The sequence below is a fragment of the Notolepis coatsorum genome (genome assembly GCF_963971535.1).
Source record: "Notolepis coatsorum genome assembly, chromosome: 4".
Taxonomy (NCBI): domain Eukaryota; kingdom Metazoa; phylum Chordata; class Actinopteri; order Aulopiformes; family Paralepididae; genus Notolepis; species Notolepis coatsorum.
The window spans coordinates 134320128-134347603 of NC_140168.1; the positions used below are offsets into that span (position 1 = coordinate 134320128).

At 45.3% G+C, this 27476-nt stretch overlaps 1 protein-coding gene across 2 annotated transcripts in view; it reads right to left on the bottom strand.

Moving 5' to 3' along the window:
- The window catches only part of coro1b (coronin, actin binding protein, 1B), an 83234-nt gene that overhangs the window by 29245 nt on the left and 26513 nt on the right, over nt 1–27476 (bottom strand). For both annotated transcript variants that reach the window (XM_084313492.1, XM_084313491.1), the window contains exons 3-5: nt 20317–20439; nt 11618–11747; nt 2209–2390 (exon numbers count right to left, since the gene is read on the bottom strand). In XM_084313492.1, the coding sequence (XP_084169618.1) occupies nt 2209–2390; nt 11618–11747; nt 20317–20439 (435 nt within the window). The remainder of the gene's footprint in view (nt 1–2208; nt 2391–11617; nt 11748–20316; nt 20440–27476) is intronic.

Consider the following 27476-nt stretch of genomic DNA (forward strand, 5'->3'; position numbering starts at 1 on the left):
CAGCTGCTTTTTAATATTCTTCCGATTTCTCTCTCTCCTTGGCATTCTGTAATCATAAAATATAGGCCAATGCTAAAGCCACTTCTTATCAGGTGGGGGCCCACATGTGGGCCCTCTTGAGGATGATTTGCCCACCTGCAATTTGGCGACCTCTAGTGGCTTGGTTGTGCATATTTTTTAATACAATATATATATCGAATTAAAGCCCCATTAGTTGCCTGTCGATAGCCCTTTCAGGTGACAAAATCCGTTCAGCGGTTCTCGAGTTACATGCCGATATGTGAGGCTTGCGCGAAGTACACGGTATTGCGCAAATACTACTCCCGACTCTTGGGGCTCTAGTTCCGTCAATCATTTGGCGATCTCGAAAATGATTGGACAGGGTTGTAGCCAATGAGTGTGGCTTTCCAATGATACCCCAACTGGGGATGTACGAATCAGGGATCTAGGTGAAAAGTCATGAGCGAAAACAGGAAGAGAAAAACCGCAGAATTAGTTGAAGTATATGAGAAAACTGAGCTTTTCTTTTGTACAGTTTACCAAAATCACTCCTAATCACTCATTTCTGACTACTACAGAAAAACGTGAGTAACACGCTTTTCTACAACTCAAGTTCAGACCTATGTTACTCTATTTCATTAGCACTAAAGGTGAGTTGTCCTTATTTTATCAGAAACTCCAGAATGTCTTCTTTCAAAAGAGACCAGGCTCATGCATGTGGTATAAGTACAAAGTATAGTATATTGGTTTGCAAAAAAAGTATGCAGTCCTCAAAACGAAAACTAAAATGGCAAATTTTGGAGTTTACTATACCACTCTTAAATTAGCTTTAAAAAGCAATTCACACTGAACTTTAAAGTGCTATGGGTATATTTTGTGCAAATAATCCAAAAATAATTTGTACACTTTATTTCTAAATTGAGAACACATGTTAGCATAGAATCAGCTAAGCAAGGCACCCGTTTAGTTAGCTAGCTACAGTAGTAATACAGCTAGCCTAGGCTAAAACATACTGCCATCAATAAAAGGAAAGCACTTGCAGTGTACATACATTAGTATTTAGTAATGCATAATTGGTAAAACAAACTCAATCTTTGCATTAAGCCCTCTGGCATCTGAACATTCAAGAGGGGATGTGTCTAAAACTGAACATTTAAATGGATGGAATATTGTAGTGACGGGGCTGCTCAGAGTTGTAGCTAACACTTTTGTGTGACATTATTTAACCGTCTGGGTCAAGTTTAGACCATTGGAAGGGCACCAATGGGCACATCCTCTCATTTTCGCCACTCAAAATGCCATTTTAGCGTGATGTTTTCAGCTGTGGGGGCACATGGTCAAGTTTAGACCATTTGAAGGGCACCAATGGGCACGTCCTCTCATTTTCGACACTCAAAAGGGCATTTTAGCGTGATGTTTTCAGCTGTGGGGGCACATGGTCAAGTTTAGACCATTGGAGGGGCACATCCTCTAGTTTTTTCACTCAAAAGGGCACTTTTGCGTGATGTTTTTCAACTGTGGGGGCACATGGTCAAGTTTAGACCATTGGAAGGGCACTAATCGGCATGTCCTCTCATTTTCGACACTCAAAATGGCATTTTAGCGCAATATTTTCAACTGTGGGGGCACATGGTCAAGTTTAACCATTGGAGGGGCACCAATAGGGCACGTCCTCTCGCTTTTGCCACTCAAAAAAGGGCACTTTAGCGCAATATTTTCAACTGTGGGGGCACATGGTCAAGTTTAACCATTGGAGGGGCACCAATAGGGCACGTCCTCTCGCTTTTGCCACTCAAAAAAGGGCACTTTAGCACAATGTTTTCAACTGTGGGGGCACATGGTCACGTTTAACCATTAGAGGGGCACCAATAGGGCACATCCTCTAATTATTTCCACTCAAAAGGGCACTTTTGCATGACATTATTTAACCGTGGGGCACAAAAGCACTCAAAAGGGCACTTTTGCGTGATGTTTTTCAACTGTGGGGGCACATGGTCAAGTTTAGACCATTGGAAGAGCACCAATAGGGCACACCCTCTAATTTTTCACCACTCAAAAGGGCACTTTAGCACGCGTTTTTCAACCGTGGGGGCACGAGGGGGGGCGATTGTCATTAGGGGTCATGTGATAGGGTAAGGTGTCATGAGGTAGGGGTGGTTAATTGAGCACTTCATCATCAGGGCATATTATGAATGAATGGTCGGTCACCTTGAGCACGGTGCCGCGGCGCGGGTCGATGACGCGCAGGGCCTTGTCTTTGCACACGGTGCAGATGAGACTGCCGTCCTTGTTCCAGCTGACGCCATAGATCAGGTCGGGGTGGGCGTCGCCCAGCTGGTACACCAGCTCCCCGGTGCCCACGTCCCACACGCACACCAGGTTATCACAGCCTGGGCAGAGAGAGCACACACACCAGGTTATCACAGCCTGGGCAGAGAGAGAACACACACACCAGGTTATCACAGCCTGGGCAGAGAAAGAACACACACACCAGGTTATCACAGCCTGGGCAGAGAGAGAGAGAACACACCAGGTTATCACAGCCTGGGCAGAGAGAGAACACACACACCAGGTTATCACAGCCTGGGCAGAGAGAGAGAGAACACACCAGGTTATCACAGCCTGGGCAGAGAGAGAGAGAACACACCAGGTTATCACAGCCTGGGCAGAGAGAGCACACACACCAGGTTATCACAGCCTGGGCAGAGAGAGAACACACACACCAGGTTATCACAGCCTGGGCAGAGAGAGAGAGAACACACCAGGTTATCACAGCCTGGGCAGAGAGAGAGAACACACACACCAGGTTATCACAGCCTGGGCAGAGAGAGAGAGAACACACCAGGTTATCACAGCCTGGGCAGAGAGAGAACACACACACCAGGTTATCACAGCCTGGGCAGAGAGAGAGAGAACACACCAGGTTATCACAGCCTGGGCAGAGAGAGCACACACACCAGGTTATCACAGCCTGGGCAGAGAGAGAGAGAACACACACACCAGGTTATCACAGCCTGGGCAGAGAGAGAGAGAACACACCAGGTTATCACAGCCTGGGCAGAGAGAGAGAGAACACACCAGGTTATCACAGCCTGGGCAGAGAGAGAACACACACACCAGGTTATCACAGCCTGGGCAGAGAGAGAGAGAACACACCAGGTTATCACAGCCTGGGCAGAGAGAGCACACACACCAGGTTATCACAGCCTGGGCAGAGAGAGAGAGAACACACACACCAGGTTATCACAGCCTGGGCAGAGAGAGAGAGAACACACCAGGTTATCACAGCCTGGGCAGAGAGAGAGAGAACACACCAGGTTATCACAGCCTGGGCAGAGAGAGCACACACACCAGGTTATCACAGCCTGGGCAGAGAGAGAGAGAACACACCAGGTTATCACAGCCTGGGCAGAGAGAGCACACACACCAGGTTATCACAGCCTGGGCAGAGAGAGAGAGAACACACCAGGTTATCACAGCCTGGGCAGAGAGAGCACACACACACCAGGTTATCACAGCCTGGGCAGAGAGAGAGAACACACACACCAGGTTATCACAGCCTGGGCAGAGAGAGAGAACACACCAGGTTATCACAGCCTGGGCAGAGAGAACACACACCAGGTTATCACAGCCTGGGCAGAGAGAGAGAACACACACACCAGGTTATCACAGCCTGGGCAGAGAGAGAACACACACACACCAGGTTATCACAGCCTGGGCAGAGAGGAACACACACCAGGTTATCACAGCCTGGGCAGAGAGAGAGAACACACCAGGTTATCACAGCCTGGGCTCGAAAATAAACTAGCAGAGCCAGAACTGTTCAACTCCCCTGGAGCCACAGCCAGCAGAGAAGCTGGTTTACTTTCGCTTTTAAACCAGCTGCAGCCTGAGAACTGGAGTGTGAGGGGATGTAACACTAAAGATGGCGGCAATGACAAAGAATTGCTGCAAAATAAACATACATCTGTTGTTTATAAAAAAAAAAAATGTTATACTTATAACAATTTCGATAATTATCGATAGAGAAATATGATAACATCGTATCGTTATCGCGATATGATTTTTTTCCATATCGCCCAGCCCTAAGAGAACACACCAGGTTCTATGTCGTATAAGCTTCCGCTCAGCGTCTACTGCACATATTCTCACTCCAGTGCTGTACACTGAATAAAAACTCACAAAATGTACCTTTACATACCAACATCCGTCTGGCCACACCCCCCGCTACCTATATAAGCAGGGGTGTGGCCACACACTCGTCTCCTTCTCAAATTTCACCACAAGAGAGTGCCTGTATACCAATCACTTGACATGGAGAAAGTATTTAGCTGAAGAAAGGAAAACAGAAGAACAAGGAGATACGTTGACGTTATATCTTTATTTTCTCTCTCACTATTTTCGAGAAAATACGGCGATAATGTCTTCGTCACTGGGGTGTCTGGAAGATGATGATCATTCTGACCTCCACCGGCTTTTTCGTATTAGGGGCTCGCGTCGCTGATCTACTCCCCACCTGCAGTCCTCCTTGCTGCGGCTGGATAGGTATTGAACCTCCGGTTCTACAGCTGGACTGCAGGAGGCACCGGCTGTTGTGAGAAACTGGTTGCTTTCTGGGCTGGGTGAGTAATGTTTTGCTATGCGGGCGTCAGTTGTCTGCTAATGCTATGGGGGTTAGCTGACAATTTTACGAAGGCCGGCCCCAGATTGGGGTCCTCTGTTCGGTCTCTTAGGCGACGGACGGAGGGTCCTGGTCTGACGCCCATAATGGTCAAACTAGTGGGCCGCGACCGAGATCTGGTTTAAACCCGGTTCTCTGGACGAGCGGATGCTTCTCTGTCCCGTGAAGGCCCCTTCTTTCAAATTAATGAGAGATTACACCCTAAGCACGAGGAAATGTGGGTCTGGATCTTCTTTATCGGTAGTTCCATGCTCAAGTCGGCTGCAGCCCGTATGGGAATTGTGCCGACTCCGCCGTATGTCTGTTAAATCACCATTGAAAACTGTGTTGACATTTCTTTTTCTCTTAGGATGAGGAGGGATTCAGGCGGCGGCCTGTCTGAAGTGTGGCTTGTTATGTCGTTGTGTACAGTTCAAGTGATAGCTGCTTAGCTTGCGTGCTAGTATGTGGCCTACTGTTAGCCAGTCAGCTGTTAGCTGCGGCACTAGCCCGTTGTGTTCACTAGACTAGGAAACGTTAGCTTGTTGCTATCAGTCGGGAGCGGCTGTTAGCTTAATGCTACACTGTTGAACGTTACTGTGAGTATAACAAGCCTTAACACTCTGACTACGACGTCATCTTTGACAGAGGATGTTAGTCGACCCTACACCGGGTGCCCTGCCAGCGAGGACTTCGTCAACATGGAGAACGGCGGCTGGGTGGCACAGCGGACATTTGCCCTCGTCACCAATGCAGGAGACGCCGTTAACCAGTGTTCACAGTTCTCTCGGCCTGGGCTCAGGGTGGAGGTAAGGAGTCCTGCCGGACTTAACACTTCTTCTTTCCTTCCCTTCTAAATGTTTTGGAATAACGATGTTTTCCAAAACGTGTGTTGCTGCAATACATTGAGGATACGACGCGTGTTGTGTATGAATTGTCTTGTCACTGGTATAGCTTCTCTCTACCTAGAAAATCGGCGTTGTTTTTTACGTGTGTAAAAATGAACTGGTTAGTTGTGATGAGAACATGTGTGTTCATGTAACGTTAGTAACGTGGTTGAACTCGCAACTAAGTGGGTTAATTAACCTGTGAAGCTATGCTTAGTGACATGTGATTGAGGAATAAATTCTTCTCTCAGCCTGTGATGACAATGAACAGCGTGTTCACATATTAACAGGGGTACCTGTTCAACCTGGTCGTATCAAGGGTAAGGTAGGGAGGGGTGACCCAACCGGTTTTTCCCTGAGACTTCCCCCCCCTCCCCTCAAACATGTTTTGTTTACAATATATTGTGTCACTATGTTTGTGGGGATACGATGTAGCCCTCAGCTTAAACTGCTGGGGTTGTGCTTCTGCTTGAGAAAACTATTTTTTCCTAGGGAAAAGGTTGTTTGGTCACTGTCATATGTGCTTAGCAAGGCCTGTGGCCATTACATAATCGAGGACTTATGTCTCTCTCGTTATGAAAAATGGCATTCCTCTGTAGTAAGAGTGTACTTTTGCCCTTTTTTGTTGTGATGAAGGGTTGTGTGTGTCGTTGAGATCCACAACTGGGTTAGGTTTTGGCCCACAGAAGCACATGTGTAAGTCTGGTACCGGGGCTCTTAAAGGGGCCCTCTCTGTTCTGTGTTTTTCCTTAGTAAAAATCAGATAGCAGGTTCGCACATGAGCTATGTGAAGCTGTTAAACGCTTCATGTAGCATGCTATGACTGGTGTCATGGCTCTAATTTGTCATTACATCGTATCAGGGGTGAGGGGTCGTAAAGGGCTTCCTGTCACGTTGCTGGTTCGGCACGTTACAGGGTAGGGGGGGGGTTTCCTGGTCCCACGCCCTGAAAGATTGGGCGTGTGCACCGCGGAAATTCCCCCGCCATAGAGTACATCACTGGGCGCGTTTCTATTGGTAAGGCTTCCGTGAGTTGTTCAGGTTCCATGTTATGGTTCTGTTTCAGGGAGTTTTCAGAGCCTCCTCCGCACAGAGCTCTTCTTCAGGGAGAAGAGCCTTCTGTGAGTTCGGACCCTCCCTCCCAGTGAGGGAGCCTCCTCCTCAGATTGTCAAGGTGAGTAGAACTTCGAAGAGGAGTTCTGCTCTGTTGTATTTGTATTCGATTCAATTCAATTCGATTATTGAGCTTGGTGGGTGATGCAACGCAGTAGAGACGTGGTTCTTCTGCGCTGCTCCCTACTGGTAGTGTGTGTATTGGGTCAGAGCCTCCTCCTCTGGTGTTTGGAGTCTTCTCCTCGGGGAGTTCAGAGCTCCTCCTCGGAGAGTCCTAACCCAATTGTTACATAGCTCAATGCTGCAATATGTCTTTTTTTTTTTTTTTTTTTTTAATCTTTTTCCCTCTCCTTTTTCCTCCAATTTTCTCCCATCCCAATGTTAGTTGTTATGCCAATTCCCAATCCCCTTCCTGGTCGCTGCGCACTTACCCCCCACAGTCGGTCTGGGAGAGTAGAGGCTATCACGTGCTTCCTCCGACACACGTCCAGCCAATCAACCGCTTCTTTTCACCTGGCAGCGCGGATTCTCACCGAGAGGGTGTAGCGTGTGGAAGGATCACACTATCCCACTTAGATCCTATCCGCGCTTAGCAGGCGCCCCGATCGAACTGTAGGAGTCGCTGTTTACAACGACCCGGACCCACCCCGCCAGCTTCTCCCACCCTCTAATACTGCCAATTGTATTAGTGTGAACAGCCAGCCAAGCTGGTGACAAACCCGGAGCTGTGAGCTGGATTCGAACAGGCGAATCCTAGCATCTCCGGGGCTGGTGACGAACGCAATCTCCGCTACGCCACCTGACCGCCCTGCAATATGTCTTTTCAATCTATACAGCTCACGTGGGAAGTCTCTCTGGGGGTTCCCCGTCCTCTCCTTTTTAGAGTAGGTGGACGGGGTATTGTTTAGGGTTTCCCAGACTCCTCGCCTTACAGGTCTGTTGAGTCATGGGTTTCCCCCCGTCATAGGGGTACGTCGCTCACCATCCCCTCTTATGAAGTGTGGTTGATGGGGTGGTGTTTTCCCTCAGCCGCGTCGCATGGGACCCATGTCCGTATTATTTTAAATTTTTTCTGAAAAAATTTAAAATAAAAAAGCAGCTTCTTGTCGTTCCCCCAGGCGGCTTGGAGGAACGGTATCTGGTGTCTTGTTAGACTATCCATTGATGTGTTTTGGGTCTCGACTAGGGCTGACCTTCGAATTCTTTTTGGCAATCGAAGCTTCGGGGCCGAGCTTCGATTTTAATCACAGAGTGATCTAATATGCATATTATTCACATGTTGTTGTGATGATGTCGCGCTGTCGGGAGTCGCGCTGTTTCTATGTAAACTCTGCGCGCAACGCGTCCAATAAATGCATCTTTAACATGCTTTATATCCTTATTTACTATATGCCGCGGTTAATCACTGAGTGATCTAATATGCATATTATTCAGAGCGAGAGGGGGGGATTGTGTTTCTCACATTGACGCCGTCTGTCTGTCTACTGTGCCGAGTCAAGCGAGCACATTCAGCTGGGGACTAGAAAGGTGCGCTCAGTAGAGCACAGATGTCCACTGCGCAGCCAGAGAAAAGATGGAATTAATGTACTGTATGCATTCAGAAGTGCTGAATAAATGTTTTATGGACCCATAAGTGATTATTTATTATTTAAGTTAAGTTTTGCCATAATCATATTTTTCCATAATCATAATGTTCCACAACATTGGTAAAAAAAATTCTATTCTATGAATCATTTTCGGCCTTTCGCCTTTCGGCTTTCGGCCAACTGTTTTCTATTTTCGGTATCGGTTTCGGCCAAGAATTTCCCATTCGGTGCATCCCTACTCCTCTGGCATCCCTGTGTACGACCCGGTCCGCCGGGCCCGGTCCGAAGTTGTTTTCGTCGACCCGTAGGCCTGGGATAACCCCTTTTTGAAAACTAAAACACTTGTACTGCGGTATAGCCAGTGTTTGAGTTTTTTCCTGAGAGTTATAGGAACAACCACCGCATGTTGAACCAAGAGGGTGGTTGATTCCCTGGTGTGTTGGAGCGGAGTCAACTCCCGGGTTACCCGGTTGAGTGTGCCCCTGCACGTTCATGACGTCTGCCAATCGTGTCAGCCTTCTCTGCCTCGGCCCCTCTAGAGCGTCTGGGATTTTTTGGTGGAGGCTTTGACATGGTGCTCAACAATGCCAGCATACGCCCCTTCCGCCGGGGTGCTGTTTTCAGTTGACCCCTTTGGCGCCTGTCTCGTCCGCAGTGCTCCAGGCTCAGGTCAAGTGCCTGCTGCCTTGATTGAGGGATCGGCCTCTTCTGGAGGTCGTCTCCCCGGTGCGCTGCCTGCTCCCGCTGTAGTGTAGCCTCTTGAGTGCTTAGAGTTACAGCCATGCTGACTGCCTGAGTATGCCATGGTCAGTGAGCCAGGCGGCGTGCTAGTGGGGAGAAGGGCCTGCTCTTGGATGGGCCCTGTCCGAATACGCTGGCGATGTGGGGGGTGGTGTCACTAGTGACCGCCTGGTGAGGTCTTGATGCTGTGGCGTCATTGGCCTCTCCGGGCCCCCTTTTCCCGGGGGGATCCAGTCCCTTCTGGGTCTGGGTCTTCCTTCGCGCTCCGCTGCTACGGCCTTGCCACGGGGTTGAGCTTTGCTCTTGACCCCGTGATTTTGGGGGGGGGGGGGCGGTAACGAGGTTTGTTCCTTCCGTTCGTTCCCTGGTGGAATGCGGGTTGTGCGTGTGCGTAGTCGTGGGGTCAAGCCGCGGTCTGCTCACCCTGTGCGTTGAGTTGCTCGAGTTCCTCTTCGCACGGTCGGATCCGTCTCCCTCCCGTCCTCCAATAGGGAGGGTATCCCTCCATTAGGGAGGGTCGGGGGGCTCGGTCCTCCCCGGTTCTGATGGTTGTGGGGGGCCTCAGTGGGGTACATTTGTCGAGCATCAGCTCCCGCTCAGCTCCCGTTGTGCAGTAGACGCTGAGCGGAAGCTTATACGACATAGAACAGTAGGTTATGAATATAACCGTGTTCTATGAGTATAGTGACGCTCAGCATCTAGACGCCACTGCGGCCCTTGATCTTGCCTTGTGGTGAAAGATTGAGAAGGAGATGAGTGTGTGGCCACACCCCTGCTTATATAGATAGCGGGGGGTGTGGCCAGACGGATGTTGGTATGTAAAGGTACATTTTGTGAGTTTTTATTCAGTGTACAGCACTGGAGTGAGAATATGTGCAGTAGATGCCGAGCGTCACTATACTCATAGAACACGTTATATTCATAACCTACTGTTATCACAGCCTGGGCAGAGAGTGAGAGAACACACACCAGGTTATCACAGCCTGGGCAGAGAGAACACACACACCAGGTTATCACAGCCTGGGCAGAGAGAACACACACACCAGGTTATCACAGCCTGGGCAGAGAGAGAGAACACACACCAGGTTATCACAGCCTGGGCAGAGAGAACACACACACCAGGTTATCACAGCCTGGGCAGAGAGAGAGAACACACACCAGGTTGCGTGTTACTGTTCCGCAACAGTAAGTTACTTCCGGGGTAGGCCTGATTGGCCCCGACAGGCACATGACGCGGCAAACTCAGGACGCGCAACGAGGCTGCTGAGAGCTGTCGCGCGGAAATAGGCTGTCTATTGCCATTCTCTAACACAAACTCTAACCTTAACCAGCTCCTTAACAGCGCCTAAACTTAACCGTTCTAACCTTAACCAACTCCGAAACAATGCCTAACCTTAACCCTAACCTTAACCATAGAAAGAATATTGCCATTCTCTAAGACAAACTCTAACCTTAACCAGCTCCTTAACAGCGCCTAAACTTAACCGTTCTAACCTTAACCAACTCCGAAACAATGCCTAACCTTAACCTTAACCTTAACCATGCCTAACCTTAACCGGCGAAAGAATACACGTTAAAAAAAAAATCACGTTAAAAAAAAAAAATTTGATGGGATTCGAACTCGTCAACAACGGACCGCAGGATCGCAGGACCGCTGCTCTGCCAGGTGAGCTGAAGCGCCGAATGAAAATCATGGCGGATTAGGACGGTTACATAATTCCGCAAGCTCTGCCGCTCCGCTCCGCGGAGCGTGCCGCGCGGCAGAGAAAGTTGCGCGTCACGTGCCTGTCGGGGCCAATCAGGCCTACCCCGGAAGTAACTTACTGTTGCGGAACGAATAAAAGCCACCAGGTTATCACAGCCTGGGCAGAGAGAGAGAACACGCACACCAGGTTATCACAGCCTGGGCAGAGAGAGAGAACACACACACCAGGTTATCACAGCCTGGGCAGAGAGAGAGAACACACACCAGGTTATCACAGCCTGGGCAGAGAGAGAGAACACACACCAGGTTATCACAGCCTGGGCAGAGAGAGAGAACACACACACCAGGTTATCACAGCCTGGGCAGAGAGAGAGAACATACACACCAGGTTATCACAGCCTGGGCAAAGAGAGAACACACACACCAGGTTATTACAGCCTGGGCAGAGAGGAACACACACCAGGTTATCACAGCCTGGGCAGAGAGAGAGAACACACACACCAGGTTATCACAGCCTGGGCAGAGAGGAACACACACCAGGTTATCACAGCCTGGGCAGAGAGAGAGAACACACACACCAGGTTATCACAGCCTGGGCAGAGAGGAACACACACCAGGTTATCACAGCCTGGGCAGAGAGGAACACACACCAGGTTATCACTCGCTGTCGTGGGCCAACTACAGCATCGCAAACAGTGCATGTGACACACACACACAAACTAACGTTAAATATTTTTTTTTAAATTCATATTATTTTTTTTACATGCAAAAAAAAACTATAAGTGTCGCTGCTTATCGATTTCACGCAGTTATCGATAAATCGATAAGTGGTCTCAGCCTTAAAAAGAATAAAATCCAGACAGAGGGAATGGTCTCTTTTCCACCGCGAGTGCAGAACACAGACAGGTAAAATGCTGAGCTTTACCTGCGGTTAAGAGGATGTTGAAAGCCGTCGGGTGCCACTCCACGATGCCGACCCTCTTGCTGTGCCCCTCCAGAGTCACCACCGCCTCCGTCATGGGGCTGGTGAGACCTCCGTCTGGGACCTGCCACACCTGCAAAACAAGGTACCCATAACTCCACAGTGGCTCGGGAGGTAGAGCAGTCGTCTGGTAATCCAGAGGTTCCCGGGTTCGATTCCCATGAGCAGGTTGGCACCTTGCATGGTTGCCTCCCGCCATCGGTGTGTGAATGGGTAAAATGTGTGAGGAACAAATTGTAAAGCGCTTTGGATAAAAGCTGCTATATATATATATATATATATATTAGAGGTGGGCATAGATTAATTTTTTTAATCTAGATTAATCTATCTGCAATCCTGGATTTAATCTAGATTAATCTAGATTAAAATGGCTCAAAAAAAAAAGAAAAAAACCTGCCGAAGGCATTCAAAATATGTGTGTTCTACCCAAATAATGACCAGAAGTAAGTCCTTACTTTTTCTTTACTTTTTCTTTACATTACACCATGAGCCCATCTCCCGTTTCCAAAATGCATTACAGACTGTTTGAAAAAGCTGTTTTGCTATGATAATTGGTAATGAAATATCAAAATAATGTTCAATAAGATATACTTGTGTTTAATAAGTTGTTTTATTCAGAAGTTAACACAAATAAATAATATTACCAGTACAGTACAGTATCTAGCACTCTCAGGAGCAAAACAGAAAGAATCATTTCAAACTTGAACTATGTGACATGGCTTGAATCAACTGCTCCAGTGGAGTTGCTCAGTGGCCAATGGTGTCAACTGTGGTTGTACTGGGCAGCTCCCCGGTGTGAATGGAACTGTGTGAATGTGAAGCAGGGCGTTCGTGAAAAAGAGCATCTGTGCTCAGCGAACCTACCCTGGGTAAATAAAAGGTAAAAAAAAAATATATAAAAAAAAAAAAAAAAAAATTAGATTAATGCGTTAATTATATTATCACGCGATACTAGTATAGCGTTAACGCAACACGTTAACGCCGTTAACGGCTCAGCTCTAATATATATATATATATATATATATATATATATAAATGCAGCCATTTACAGTCGGGTGCGCTTCTCAGTTCTTGGGAGAATGTTCAGTAAGGAATGAGTCCATCATCATCATCATCATCATGATACTTCCTAGAGGTGGACGGTATAAACGGTATGAATTTGCGCTACGGTATGGATTTGACTATACCTTGTGACCGGTAGACTAGAGCAGCTCTAAAGTAGCAATGACGTTAACGTTACTTGACGATTCACTCGGCGTTTGCAGTGGTCGTTGCATAGTGTTTAATTGTACAGAGTTTTTCTCCACTTGCTCACGGAACTTGCCATATAGTTTTGTCATTTCAATTTGGCTAAGGAGGCTGAGAGGAGACTTGCTTTAGCGCAGCAACGGGTTATCGTTAGCCACTAAGCTACCTCACGTTAGACGATAACTAACACTCTAACGTGACTCCGCGGCACCAGTTCCATTAGTGAGGAAAGGGGGGGGGGGGGGGCAGGTTATATTGACGAGGCTTGACAACAGAGATTCAAAGATAACTTCACATTTATTGCCTATTCGTTTCTTTATATCGCTTTATCCATCGGGCTGCTCCCGTTTCCAACTCTGTGTTGACAATGACATCCTGGTGTGACATCAACTACGGCAACTTAGGACGCTCAAACCTCAAACTCAAACCTATTACATCACACTCTCTCGCTACGTTGTCAAACATGTACACTAAAGTGAAGTTATGGAGTTTTATTGTGTTTGAGTTGTTTGAGGGAAAGAAACCTCCTGTCCTGCTGTAGTTTTTATTTTCACTTTGTGCCGCTTGATTTTGTTGTATTTCATGAAAAAAGTGTTTTCCAGAGATGGAAGTAACTTGAGAAAAGGTTTAGCATTTTTCTATTACAATTTTGCACAATAAAATTTCTTAAAATACCTATGTGAAATATGTCCTAGTAATACAAGAGTACAGTAATAGCTGCCAGTGTTTTACCCCTTCAGAAGCATTTATATAGACATTTTAAGATAAATTAATATACCGTGATATATACCGTTATGCTTCAAATTATACCGTGATATACATTTTAGACCATACCGTCGAGCCCTACTTCCTGCCAAACAATGACATAATGGTGGCTAGGGATGCCCCGATCACGTTTTTTGCCACCGATACCGATCACCGATAGTCTTGAGCCATATTGGCCGATACCGATCGGATACCGATCGTTTTTGGTTTTATAAAATATATATATTATATAATTATACTTGTAGTTGTATTATGTGCGAGACATCGCCACCACGCAACAAGTAAAAATGCTCGCTATCTCCATACTCTCTATACTCTAGGGATGCCCCGATCATGTTTTTTGCCACCGATACCGATCACCGATCGTCTATGAGCATAGCTGTCAACCCTACCGTTTTTCCCGGGATTCTCCTGTTTTTGCAGCCCTCTTCACGCCCTGTTCACGGTTCACGTATTGGCACGTATTTTGTACTTATTAATTTTTACAAAATGGCTGCAATTCCTCTCCGTGACGACAGGTGGCAGCAGTGTAGATTAGAACGTTATCACAGGAAGTCAGACCGGGAGACGGTTGCGACCCGAAGAAGAAATAGAACAGCGAGCGGATTTGCTCAGAGCTCAGGGGAGAGACTGATGCACCGAGGGTGTCAAATCAACTTAGCCAGTGTCTCTTGATTGCCCACTCTGTGGCTTTTGTCTCTGGAACAAAGGGTTTGCAAATCTTCTGTGGATAAAACAATACAAAGTTACTGTATGTGATGCAGGAATGTGTAAATGTCTTGGTGAACAGCCGTTTGCTCTGCGCTTCCCCTGTCGTCCCCTAAGGTTCACGCGTCCCCTCAGGCCCGGACTGGCCATCGGGAGCACCGGGAGTTTTCCCGGTGGCCTGGCCTGCACAGATAAAAAAATAAAAACAAAATTAAAAAAATATATATAATTTTTTTTTTAATAATTTTTTTTTTTTTTGCCAGGCCATTGTTTCTAGTTGTGGCGGCGGCGCTGCGCGATAGTTAGATAACCTAGGTGGGTGGGGAACAACCAGGATTTCACTGTCTGCGACAGAGTTGGAGAACTATCCGACTCTCTCCCTCGGATCACACACACACAATGGAGCCGTGCTGCCGCTTGTGATTGGTGGAGGCGGGACCAGGCGATACAACTGATTGACAGTGGAGGCGGCGAATGGAATAGCAGATGGCACTCTGCAGAATACTGTAACAGCCAGGCAGTGAGCCAGGTAGTTTTGTAATAATGAAAGGTCTGTTATTTAATGTTTGTGTAAGGGCTATTTTAACTGTTGATGGGTAGTGCATCAGTAAAGTGAATATGGTATTGTGCTCTTGCTCTGTTTGAATAGGTGGAGAGAGTGGTTAACTGTATTATAATAGTAAATAGACAAATATGTTGTGCTCTTGCTTTTATCTTTTTGAAGGTGGAGAGAGTAGCATTGCTAGTGCCACAACAGTTTTATTTGAGGTTCATAACAGTACATTGTACTAAGCAATTGTTGGCTCATTAGTTTGTGATTCACATGCACTAAAATTCACCAGAATGCAGGAAATTAAGTCTTTGTAACAAAAAAAATCCTGGTGGGGGACCCCCAGACCCCCCGCTTAAAAAGTGGCCTGACTGGGGCTATATTTCGCGCTATATCTCCCGGTATGAATTATTTCCCCAGTCCGGCCCTGCGTCCCCTCCTCCCATACAGTTACTGGTAACTCGCAGGCATTGCAGAGATATTGAGGAAAAACACAAAATCGCATTGGCTTTTTTTCTATCTCACATTTCTCTGTAGACACACACACTGTTCCAAAAATGATATTCCCACTGCTAAATTAATGACCATAGGTATTTTTTATAGCTTTAACGAGTTGTAGTTTTAATATGTAGCCTACAGTGATGAAGGTATAAAGGCACTATGGTAATACATTGATTGATTGCTAAATGTAACAGATTGCAGAATGGGTACAATACAGTATTGCGCAATACACAATTGTTAAGGGGATGCAGACCAGAGAAGGACTTCCCCCATTTTCAATTCATAACATTTACAGTCAAATCAAATACATTTAGAGATTACAACCTTTATTTAATGGTTAATATTTTGATAAAATGTAATTTACTGTATTTTTATAGCATTTACACTTTATAATATTTTATTTTCAGCTTTTATAGTTTCACAAACACACATCAAGACAAATCACAAACACAAAGAAAAAATAAATAAAAAGAACACAAACAGTATGTTGCCAGACACTGTCACATCAATGAACAAACATACACCATGTCATATGCTATACACCAGGGGTCAGCAACCTTTTTGACATGGAGTGCCTGTTTGAAATATAGTTGTAACTAGTGTGACTCAACAATATTCCATGCATCGTAATTTTTTTTCTCATAATCAGGTCTTTTTAATGATAATTTTTACATTATTACATCATTATTGTCATTGTTATTATTAACAATATTATTATGATGGTTGTATCAACCCTAAATCTGAGTGGGGGGGGGGAATGCAATGCAGACAAACAGCTGCATACAGTGCGACCATTTCACTGACATTTGCCCATTCATTTTTGGACACATCACACACCATCGGTGTGTGTACTGTACGTGTGCTGTCATAGCTCCACCTACAGGCCTAATGGAGAACACCAGGAGAACACCAGGATGTGAATGGAGGGTGAATGTGAGGTATATCGTGTAAATAAGTTTTGATTGATCGCAAGACTACACTGTAAAAAAAAATTATAATAATAAGTTACCAGAACTAAAAAATATTGAGTTCATTAACACTTTGGCTGCCATGGGTTAAATTCATTATCAACCGTAGGTTGCCGGCTCTATTTGTCTATAGAGAAAGTCCCCTTCTTTGCAGGGCTATAACTTTTTAAATTCTATTGCTACATTGCCATTATTAGGGCCCATTCAAAGTCCTATATGTATTGTTCATTGTGTAGCAACGTTAAACTTTTTCATTCACATATTCATAGTAAAGTATGGTCTAATGTATAAGTATGTTTTCATCTCTTTCTGCAGCTTTCTCCAGAACGTGATCTATAGCCCCAAATACATTATATTGATGATGCAATACAGTTTTATGGCAATCAGCGCGATATAAAAAATTCCAACTAGACGTACTTCTAGAAGTTACTACACGTCATCTGATGTTGACCGGATGGGCTAGGGGGCGTTTATAATTCCGTGGGCAGCGTTATACCAATCATCTAATGTGGGTCAAATGTTGATAATAGCAGTTAGTATCGAAGACGGTAATTTTACACGCTAAAACTCACCCCAGTCTCCGCGCGCCGTTGGGCGATCATCGTAGAGTAGAAGTTTTACCATTATGGGATGTCGATTTACCCGGTCCATCTCCAGCTTGTATAATGGTATATACGTCCAAATCATGTTGTTTATCGAGTTATTGGCAATCGATCGCTATGTAGTGTGTCGAGATCGAGCCTCGGGACCTATAGCGAGTGCCCGGAAGTAATACGGCCGACCAGCACAACCTCTACGGCACTTCCTGTTAAACGATTGCGCCGATCGGCCACCAGATGGCGCTCCTGAACCGCCAGAGAGCTCAGTGGGTCCTCCTGGTGGATCTCAGGCCAGCGGAGGGGAAATATGAATCCGATCCCAGATTTTTGAAATATTGATATTAAAGACGCTGTAAAGAGTCTTCGGCAACTTGGGCGGCTAGGTGGTGTAGTGGGCAAGGCACTCGCCACCTATGTGGAGACGCTGGGTTCGCATGTTCGAATCCAGCTCTCCACATTGTTTTCAGTTTGGCTGGTCGTCCGTACTAATACAATTGGCAGTATTAGAGGGTGGGAAACTGATGGGTGGGGATCGGGCGTTGTGGACAGCGACTCCTACAGGTCGGTTGGTGCGCCTGCGCAGTAGAATCAGGAAGTGTCGGGGGCAGCGTGAGCCTCCCACGCGTTACTCCTCGCCACTGAGAGATCGAGCTGCGCAGGTGAAAAGATGCGACTGCTGTTACCTCAAGTACCGGAGGGGACTTGTGCTATGTATGACTTAGTCCACATTGCAGCCGGCTTGTGGGAGGCAAGAAACAGCGTTCGTGACAGGGGAGGGTTGAATTGGATGATACGAAATTGGGATGGGAGAAAATATAGAAAATGGGAGAAAAAGTGGATAAAAAAAAAAAAGAGAGTCTTCTGCAACTTGAGCATGGCCGGGAATGACGTGTTTAGGCGTTTTCCGGCAGCCAAAGTGTTAAGGTTTTCAGTTTTCAATCCATAATAAGTTAACAGAAAAATAAGTACACAACCACATTATTTCAACCTAATAAAACTATGTTTATTATCATTGTTTTAAGAACACAAGTTGACTTGGTAATACTCACACTTTGAGTAAAAAAATGGCTTTTAACATGTGCAATGTTCAATGAAATAGAAAAATAAATAATAAAATTTGTTGATTAATCCCACTGGTCACAATGGTGACCGTAATAATGTTTTTGTTATAAGGCTCTGCAAATGTTACTGAATGATGTAGCAATGTATTTCCAGCTAAATTGAAATAATAAACAAATAAAGGGTCTCAATTAAATATGTGGTAGTAAAAAGAACCTGTGGGAGGATTTCAACAAGATAAATGCGACAACAGTGCAAAATATTTCATTATAATATAAAAAAAAAAAAAAAAAATTATGCTGCCCCCCTGTGCCTATGCAAATGCCCCCGCGTGCCTATGCAGGCACGCGTGCCTAGGGTTGCCTACCCCTGCTATACACTAAGGACGCAAGGGGCTGATTCTCTGACATATATACACACATTACATATATACACATACATATATATATATATATAATATATACACCAGCGCCGCCAATATATAAAAGAAATGTATTAACTAATCAATCTCACAATTTTCTGTAATCAATCTAGATTAATCTAGATTAAAAACAGCATTTTTCTACATAAAACCGAAGCTTGTAACAGATATTTACTTGAGTAAAATCATGGAATTAATGTAAAATCAACACAAAGAAAGTATATTTAGATTCAAAGAGCTTTCTTTGAATACAGTTTCTCTCCTGTGAAATACAAATGTTCAACAAAACCATCATTTACATAGCATTTACACTTAAAGTAGGAAAAGTTTACCCTACAACGAATGGCTGGGTACATACAGGTTTTGACCAGCAGATGGCAGCGACGAGGCAGCTCCATTGGGAGGGGGCAGGGCCGGGTGGGAGGGGGCTGGGCCGGGGGAAGGGGCGGGGCTACAATTTCGTTGTGATCTAACCGTGATCTAACGTGAGCTAACGTTAGCTACCTATGCTAACGGAGGTCTCATGCTGGCGCATCCCTATAATTCTTAAACTGAAATGCGCATTTGTTGATATCAGGAGCTATCAGTAGCTAGCCAGTTAGACAATGCATCATGTATTAAACTAAAGTGAATAGTTGACTGTGTAGTTTTGTTTAAACAGTAATGTTAGCTCACGAGCGATAGCTAGTTAGCCAACGCTACCCAGCACTTGCGAAATGAATGCCAAACTGTCACGTTGATATCAGGAGCTATCAGTAGCTAGATAACATTAGACAACGCCTCATGTATTAAACAAAAGTGAATAGATGACTGGGCCATTTTGTTTAATGCTGGTTATGTTGAAAGAGGAGCTCTGCGGTGCTCATGCACTCGACTCTTGCCGAAGGGTTTGTTGACATGACACGGGTCTGGGAGGGGGAGGAGGAGGAGGGGCAAGATGCGCAGCAGCAGAGCTCTGTGTGGCTGTGAGAGAAGAGCGAGTGAGAACTCCGCTGAGAATTGGATCATGTTTTCCGTGTCATCGATCGGTTTTCACGATCGGCGAAAATAAAGCATTATCGGAATTCACCAATCTCATATTTATACTGAATATCGGCCGATACCGATCGCTGGCCGATCGATCGGGGCATCCCTAGTATACTCTGCTTTGGTCAAATCACATTCAGCATGCCCTCAGCAGGGTATATCTGCAGCTCTGCAGATAAACCCTACTCCCTCAGCTAACCCCTTTCGTCAATAGCATATCTGCAGAGCCACAGAGCCCAACGTCTGCAAGCCGGGGCTCGAATATGCATCGAATCAATGTTATAAGACATTGATATCAGGAGATATCTGTAGCTACTGCTAGCCGGCTAGATAACGTTAAGACAACGCCTCAGTGAACTATTTAGTTCAATGGGACATTTAGTTTTGAACAGTGAGCTAACGTGAGCTAACGTGCGCTAACGTGAGCTAACGGAGGTATCATGCACTACTAGACTATTGCTGGAGCATTTGTTGATATCAGGAGCTATCAGTAGCTAGCCGGCTAGATACCGTTAGACAAGGGAGGGGGCAGGAGGAGGAGGAGCGGCAGTTTGCAAGTCCTGTGTGCCTGAGACAGAAGTCAGCGAGTGAGATCTCCGCTAAGAATTGATGTTTTTCTATCGGTTTTCACGATCGGCGAAAATAAAGCATTATCGGAATTCACCGATCTCATATTTATACTGAATATCGGCCGATACCGATCGCTGGCCGATCGATCGGGGTATCCCTAATGGTGGCGGCTTTTATCCTAAATGTAGCCTCATAGTGGCACGTGTTTGAAGCGGTGCGCGGCCTACCTTGACGGTGCAGTCCTCCGAGGCACTGGCGATCACGTTGTCGTCGTGAGGGCTCCACTGGATCTCCAGGACGGGCGCTGCGTGGCCGCACACCGTGGGCGCCGCCTGGTCGATACGGCCGCTCTGCGGAGGACAAACAAGTACAATAATAATATAACACCAAAAGTATTATGCCAAAATGTCCCGACTCAAATCCTCCCGACGTTAGCCGATGTTCGGGTCACACCGCAACGACTCGGACCGCCGACACTCCAGACCCTAACAGACGTTCCAGGCGGGCGATAACCGGCTTGCTGTGTCCCCGCTTTACAGTACCGTGAGTTAGGGATGAGCTTGCTGTGTCCCCCCCCTTTACAGTACCGTGAGTTAGGGATGAGCTTGCTGTGTGTCCGCCCCCTTTACAGTACTGTGAGTTAGGGATAAGCTTGTTGTGTGTGTCCCCCCCTTTACAGTACTGTGAGTTAGGGATGAGCTTGTTGTGTCCCCCCCCCTTTACAGTACTGTGAGTTAGGGATGAGCTTGTTGTGTCGCCCCCCCCTTTACAGTACTGTGAGTTAGGGATGAGCTTGTTGTGTGTCCCCCCCTTTACAGTACTGTGAGTTAGGGATGAGCTTGTTGTGTCGGCCTCCGCGTCATTGCTTTTACCAAACGGTTCGTGCGTTTTGCGAATCTGATTGGCCACTGACGTTTCTTTGACGTTTCTGGTCATGTGACATGTAAGCCCAATTGTGTGACGGCAAGTTCTTTGGACGGTTAAGCTTAGGCGCTCTTTCGAAGTTGGTTAAGGTTATAGTTTGTCTTAGAGCATGGCGATAGAACGCCAGCCCTGATTCCAAACTCTAACCTTAACCAACTAGTCTATTTGCCACCCCATAGAGCCCCATTGTGAACCTGGAAATTTCGGAACCACCAAAGTTTTATGATGGATATGGATAGTACGGATCCCCAGCACTCAGAAACTGCCGGATGCTAAGTTGTAAATGTTTATTATTTTATTTGCATAATTAGCACACATTTGCATAATCGCCTAAATGGCCAAATCTCAGAAACTACTTGATCAATTTCAACAATGTTGGAGTTGTTTTGGGGGTTATTCGGGATGCTGAATCCAGTTATGATACTTAAGAGAAGAAAAAAGTTTCAAAATTGCAATATTTACTGGAATTTACCAAATGTTGGTGCCATTTTCTATGGATTTTCCATTTATAAATGTTTCAGAAGATGCAGAATTTATAGATAATTTTCATGGAATGTTCAATTGTAAACAGAATGATAATAATAATAACTTTAATTTGTAGAGCACCTAATAGACCACTACACTTCCGCGTTACATTGAAATCGGGGAGGAGATTGCGGGGGGAGCAAATTAATGAATGTGGATAGTTTAGTTTAGTTTAGTTTCTTTAATAGTTGTCATACAGAAGTACAGAATACTTTCATACAAAATGCTTCTTACTGTTACGCTCCAGAGACTGTGCTAGACAAGATAGTATCAAATAACATAGTATAGCATGTAATTTAGAAGTAGAAAATGAGGTCACAGTGTTCAGTATAGACATATGTACAATGTTCGATGCAGAATAGATGTAACTGAGTTACCATATAATATACAATACTATGCAGTGTACTAATGTACAGTACTATATAGTGCAAAGCAGAAATGGGATGAGGTACAATTTAGGTACAATTTACAGTAAGGTGTACGAGTTGTAGTGCAATCCTTCATCAATAAATATAAAGTGTGGGGAGTGGGTGCTACAGTGTGTTTGTTTAAAGTGGGTGTGTGCTATAAAGTGTGTGGAGTGGGTGCTACAGTGTGTTTGTTTAAAGTGAGTGTGTGCGTGTGGATGTGTGTGCTATGTGCGTTTGGTGGTTGTTGTTGTGTAGTGTTCATTGTTCGTTTAGCAGCCTGATGGCCTGGGGATAGAAGCTTCTTCTGAGTCTTTCTGTGCTCGCCTTGAGACTCCGGTATCGCTTGCCTGACCGCAGCAGTTCAAAGAGGCAGTTGTTCGGGTGACTGGAGTCTTTAATGATTCTCTTAGCCTTACCCATGCAACGCTTGTTGTAAATGTTCTGGAGGGTGGGGAGCCCCCCTCCAATTGTGCGTTCGGCTGAACGTGTCACTCTTTGTAGTCTGCTTCGGTCTTGTGCAGTGCTATTCCCAAACCAGGAGGTGATGTTGCCAGTCAAGATGCTCTCTATTGTACATGAGTAGAAGTTCTTAAGGATCTTATGACTGACTTGGAACTTCCTTGAGAGCCGTGATGTAAGTGGTTGCATTCCTAATCGATCAGAACTAAATCGGCCGAGAAAAAGCCAATTTTTAAGCACCTATTCCCCATGCACATGCGCAGATTGCCCACGGATTGTGAATGTTAAAAGGTGAGTGTTATTCCATACACATGGAATATGTATCTCGATACGATAGAGAGCACACATTGTGAAAACAAAGAACAATTTACCGCCTAATAGAGGCCTTGCACAGAGTGTTTAGAATGCCCATTTCTCCTTGTTAGGGACCAAGCAGTGAGACAATGAGGAAACATATTGTATCTATTTATTAGTAAAAGATTTGCACTACCTCTAACTCATCTTTGCATTTGTTTGCATTGTGTACTTGTACTAGTTTGTATATTTTGTATAGTGTTTGGTCTTTATTTTTTTTTACTGTCTGAAGCACAATCTCAGGGGGCTCATACAGAACCAAGCATTTCACTGTAATGTACATGTACCTTATATGTGACAAATAAGCTGGTCAGGAAGGCCAGTAACATGGTGGGAGTGGAGCTAGACTATTCCTCTGTCAGAGAGGAAGAGCCTTGATAAGCTCCACGCCATCATGGACAACCCCTCCCACACACTATACACAGACTTGGCTGATAGAAGGAGCATGTTCAGTGTTAGACTAAGACTCCCTAGATGCAACACTGAACGGCACAGGAAGTCCTTAATTCCAACAACCATCAGAGAGTATACAACGCATCACTGTGCCTCACTGCCTCACCACAGAGTGACAGTACAAACTCTGGTAATCTTCCTGGACTTTTTACTTCTTATTTTTACATATACACTTAAACAATTTTATTAAAAAGAATTCTACATTTATTACTGTAAATTTTACTGTATATTTTTGGCTGTATATTTTAGAATGTATATATTTTAGAATGTATATCCCGGACTGTATTTTTATTGTTATTTGTGATTTTTGACTACCTAAACTTTACGCAACATAGGGGAGGAGCAAACATAGCTTGCATAGCCTTCTAAACTCTAATTTGAAAATTACCATGAAGAAAAAGTTTTCTGCCAGTGAAGTTGTCACAGATATTTGACGGTGAAAGTGACATAGGAGAGAATGTGTCTGAGACCCTGATTATGAGGCGTCCTCCTCTGATGAGAATGAGACCCTTAGTGCAGATGCTCCTGTTGTCTCTCAACCACAAGCAGACACGTTACTTTCCAAAAACGGAAAGTTATCATGGTCCCACTCCCCACTTGAACAACATAATATATATTATGCATGTATAATTGGGTGGGTGGGGGGAGTAGGAGTAATGTTTTATTTAAATGGTTATTTAGGTAATCAACAAAGTAACATAAAGCACCTGAAACATACATTTGGGTAACAATTTTGATTATGATCATTTTCTGAAGGTTTAAACTGCTGGGGTCAAAATGTCCCGAAGGATAAAGAGAGTAAAGTCAATTTGAGGATAACAGGAGGGTTAACAAAACCATTTCAAATAATTGTAGCCCTGCTAGATAGAGGTAGCAAATAACTCTAAGGATGGCAATAATAATAATAAACGTTATTTGTACAAATTCCATACAAGAATTGCAGCCCAAAGTGCTTCACAGCAGAAAATACACTAGAATACATCAAATGAGCATAAAATAGACAGAATAAATGCAATGCAGAAAATAAAAATACAAGATGATAGAAGTAGATGATCGTAGTGTTCTTGGGGGCATGTAGTTGACAAGAAAATTGCCAATATAGCTTGGTCTGGTTCCATTTAGGGCTTTGTACATAAGGAGGAGGACCTTCAAATCAATTCTAAACGTTACCGGAAGCCAGTGTAATAGCCTAGCTGAGAGTTGAATAAGCTGAAGTATTTTCTTCAGTCGGCTTGGAATAAAGGCATGGATCCGTTTTTCAGCATCCTTTTGATTTATAAATGGTTGTACTTTAGCTTTGTTTCTAAGGTGGAAGAATTATGTTTTTGTCACCTTGTTAATGTGGGACTTGAAGCTTACAGTAGACCTGAGTCTATGATAACCAAGACTTGTAAGCAAGGAGTAAGTTTCCCCATAATATTATTCAGCAGAATTTCTCTTGAAATTGAAATTTGGTAAATTCCTGTAAATATTGCAATTCCGAAACTCTTGAGTATCATAAATGGATTCAGCATCCCGAATAACCCCCAAAACCACTCCAACATTGTTGAAATTGATCAAGTAGTTTCCGAGATTTGTCCAATTAGGTGATTATGCAAATGTGCTAATTATGCAAATAAAAAAAGTTGCCCAACATGTACAACTTAGCATCCGGCAGTTTCTAAGTGCTGGTGACCCATACTATCCATATCTATCATAAAAGTTTGGTGGTTCCAAAATTTCCGGGTTCATTGTGTTGGCAAATAGACTAAACTGAGAAAGAGTCGCCTAGGCGTTAGGACGTTTGCAGGCTGTTCGACGCGGAAATGGGCTAAGACACTGCTTGTCATGCGATTGGGCGCACATGTCACATGACCAGAAACGTGTGTGGCCAATCAGAGTGCAAAACGGGAACGCGGAAACACAAACAGTTTGGTAAAAGCATAGACGCGTCCCCTCCCCCCCTTTACAGTACTGCGAGTTAGGGATGAGCTTGTTGTGTCTCCCCCCCCCCTTTACACTGTGCGTTAGGGATAAGCTTGTTGTGTCCGTCCCCCCCCCTTTACAGTACTGAGTTAGGGATGAGCTTGTCGTGTCTAGGGGTGGGAATCACCATCATCATCACGTTACGATACGATATCGATTCTTTGGACAACGATACGATATTTTCCGATATCACAAAGTCTGCCACGATACGATTAGATTCAGGTGCCTGCGATCGATATGAGACGATATTATATGCCCATTTAACACAATCAGTAACATTTAAATCAACAAAAAAAAAGGCAATGGAAATATCATGACATTTTTATTTTTGATCTCTTCCAGACATTTAAATGAAAAACAATCTATTGTTTTTAATACAAATAGACCTCCTGTTCACTGTTTTTGGTTCCTTTTTTTTTTTTTCGATATTAATATCTTATCACAGCGCTGTATTTTGGCTGGAAAAGGCATATTGGGAGTCAGAAGGTGCAGTACCGGCCAGATCCTGTTAGTGGGGCTATCTCGAGAATGCAGTAACCCCCCCTCCTTCCCAGTCCCTAGTGGACCTCTCTATCGCTCTATCAGCTTAGCTTAGTTAGCTCACGCTAACGCAACGTTAATTTCGGTATTTAACGCGACGTGGGCATAAAGGAATGGCGAGGATGGAAAGCATGTTAGATGCATTTGACCCCTTGTGGGGGAAAAAAACAACAGGCACTTATTTCGGGCAAAATAGGCGGACTCTGAAGCAATGCTGTCTAACGTCTACACACGCTGAGCTGCGCTGAGCTAATGTTGTTCCGGCCGGGCGGATATGCTCACGAGGGGATTTTCAAAATAAGAGTATCGCAATATGAATCGATCTTTTTACGTTGCATCGATCCTATTTGATAATTGATAATAGATAGATATATCGTCTGGATCGATGTATCGTCCCACCCCTAGTTGTGTGTCCCCCCCCCCCCCCCCCCCTTTACAGTACTGTGTTAGGGATGAGCTTGTTGTGTCCCTCCCCCCCTTTACAGTACTGTGAGTTAGGGATGAGCTTGTTGTGTTCCCCCCCCCCCCCCTTTACAGTACTGCGAGTTAGGGATGAGCTTGTTGTGTGTTCCCCCCCCCCCCTTTACAGTACTGTGAGTTAGGGATGAGCTTGTTGTGTCCCCCCCCTTTACAGTACTGAGTTAGGGATGAGCTTGTTGTGTCCCCCCCCCCCTTTACAGTACTGAGTTAGGGATGAGCTTGTTGTGTCCCCCCCCTTTACAGTACTGAGTTAGGGATGAGCTTGTTGTGTCCCCCCCCCCTTTACAGTACTGAGTTAGGGATGAGCTTGTTGTGTCCCCCCCCCCTTTACAGTACTGAGTTAGGGATGAGCTTGTTATGTCGTCCCCCCACTTTACAGTACTGTGAGTTAGGGATGAGCTTGTTATGTCCCCCCCCTTTACAGTACTGAGTTAGGGATGAGCTTGTTGTGTCCCCCCCCTTTACAGTACTGAGTTAGGGATGAGCTTGTTGTGTCCCCCCCCCCTTTACAGTACTGTGAGTTAGGGATGAGCTTGTTGTGTCCCCCCCCTTTACAGTACTGAGAGTTAGGGATGAGCTTGTTGTGTCCCCCCCCCCTTTACAGTACTGTGAGTTAGGGATGAGCTTGTTATGTCCCCCCCCCCCTTTACAGTACTGTGAGTTAGGGATGAGCTTGTTATGTCCCCCCCCTTTACAGTACTGAGTTAGGGATGAGCTTGTTGTGTCCCCCCCCTTTACAGTACTGAGTTAGGGATGAGCTTGTTGTGTCCCCCCCCCCTTTACAGTACTGTGAGTTAGGGATGAGCTTGTTGTGTCCCCCCCCCTTTACAGTACTGTGAGTTAGGGATGAGCTTGTTATGTCCCCCCCCCCTTTACAGTACTGTGAGTTAGGGATGAGCTTGTTGTGTCCCCCCCTTTACAGTACTGAGAGTTAGGGATGAGCTTGTTGTGTCCCCCCCCCCTTTACAGTACTGAGTTAGGGATGAGCTTGCTGTGTCCCCCCCTTTACAGTACTGAGTTAGGGATGAGCTTGTTGTGTCCCCCCCTTTACAGTACTGAGTTAGGGATGAGCTTGTTGTGTCCCCCCCCTTTACAGTACTGAGTTAGGGATGAGCTTGTTGTGTGTCCCCCCCCTTTACAGTACTGTGAGTTAGGGATGAGCTTGTTGTGTCCCCCCCCCCCCCTTTATAGTACTGTGAGTTAGGGATGAGCTTGTTGTGTTCCCCCCCCCCCCCCTTTACAGTACTGTGAGTTAGGGATGCGCTTGTTGTGTCCCC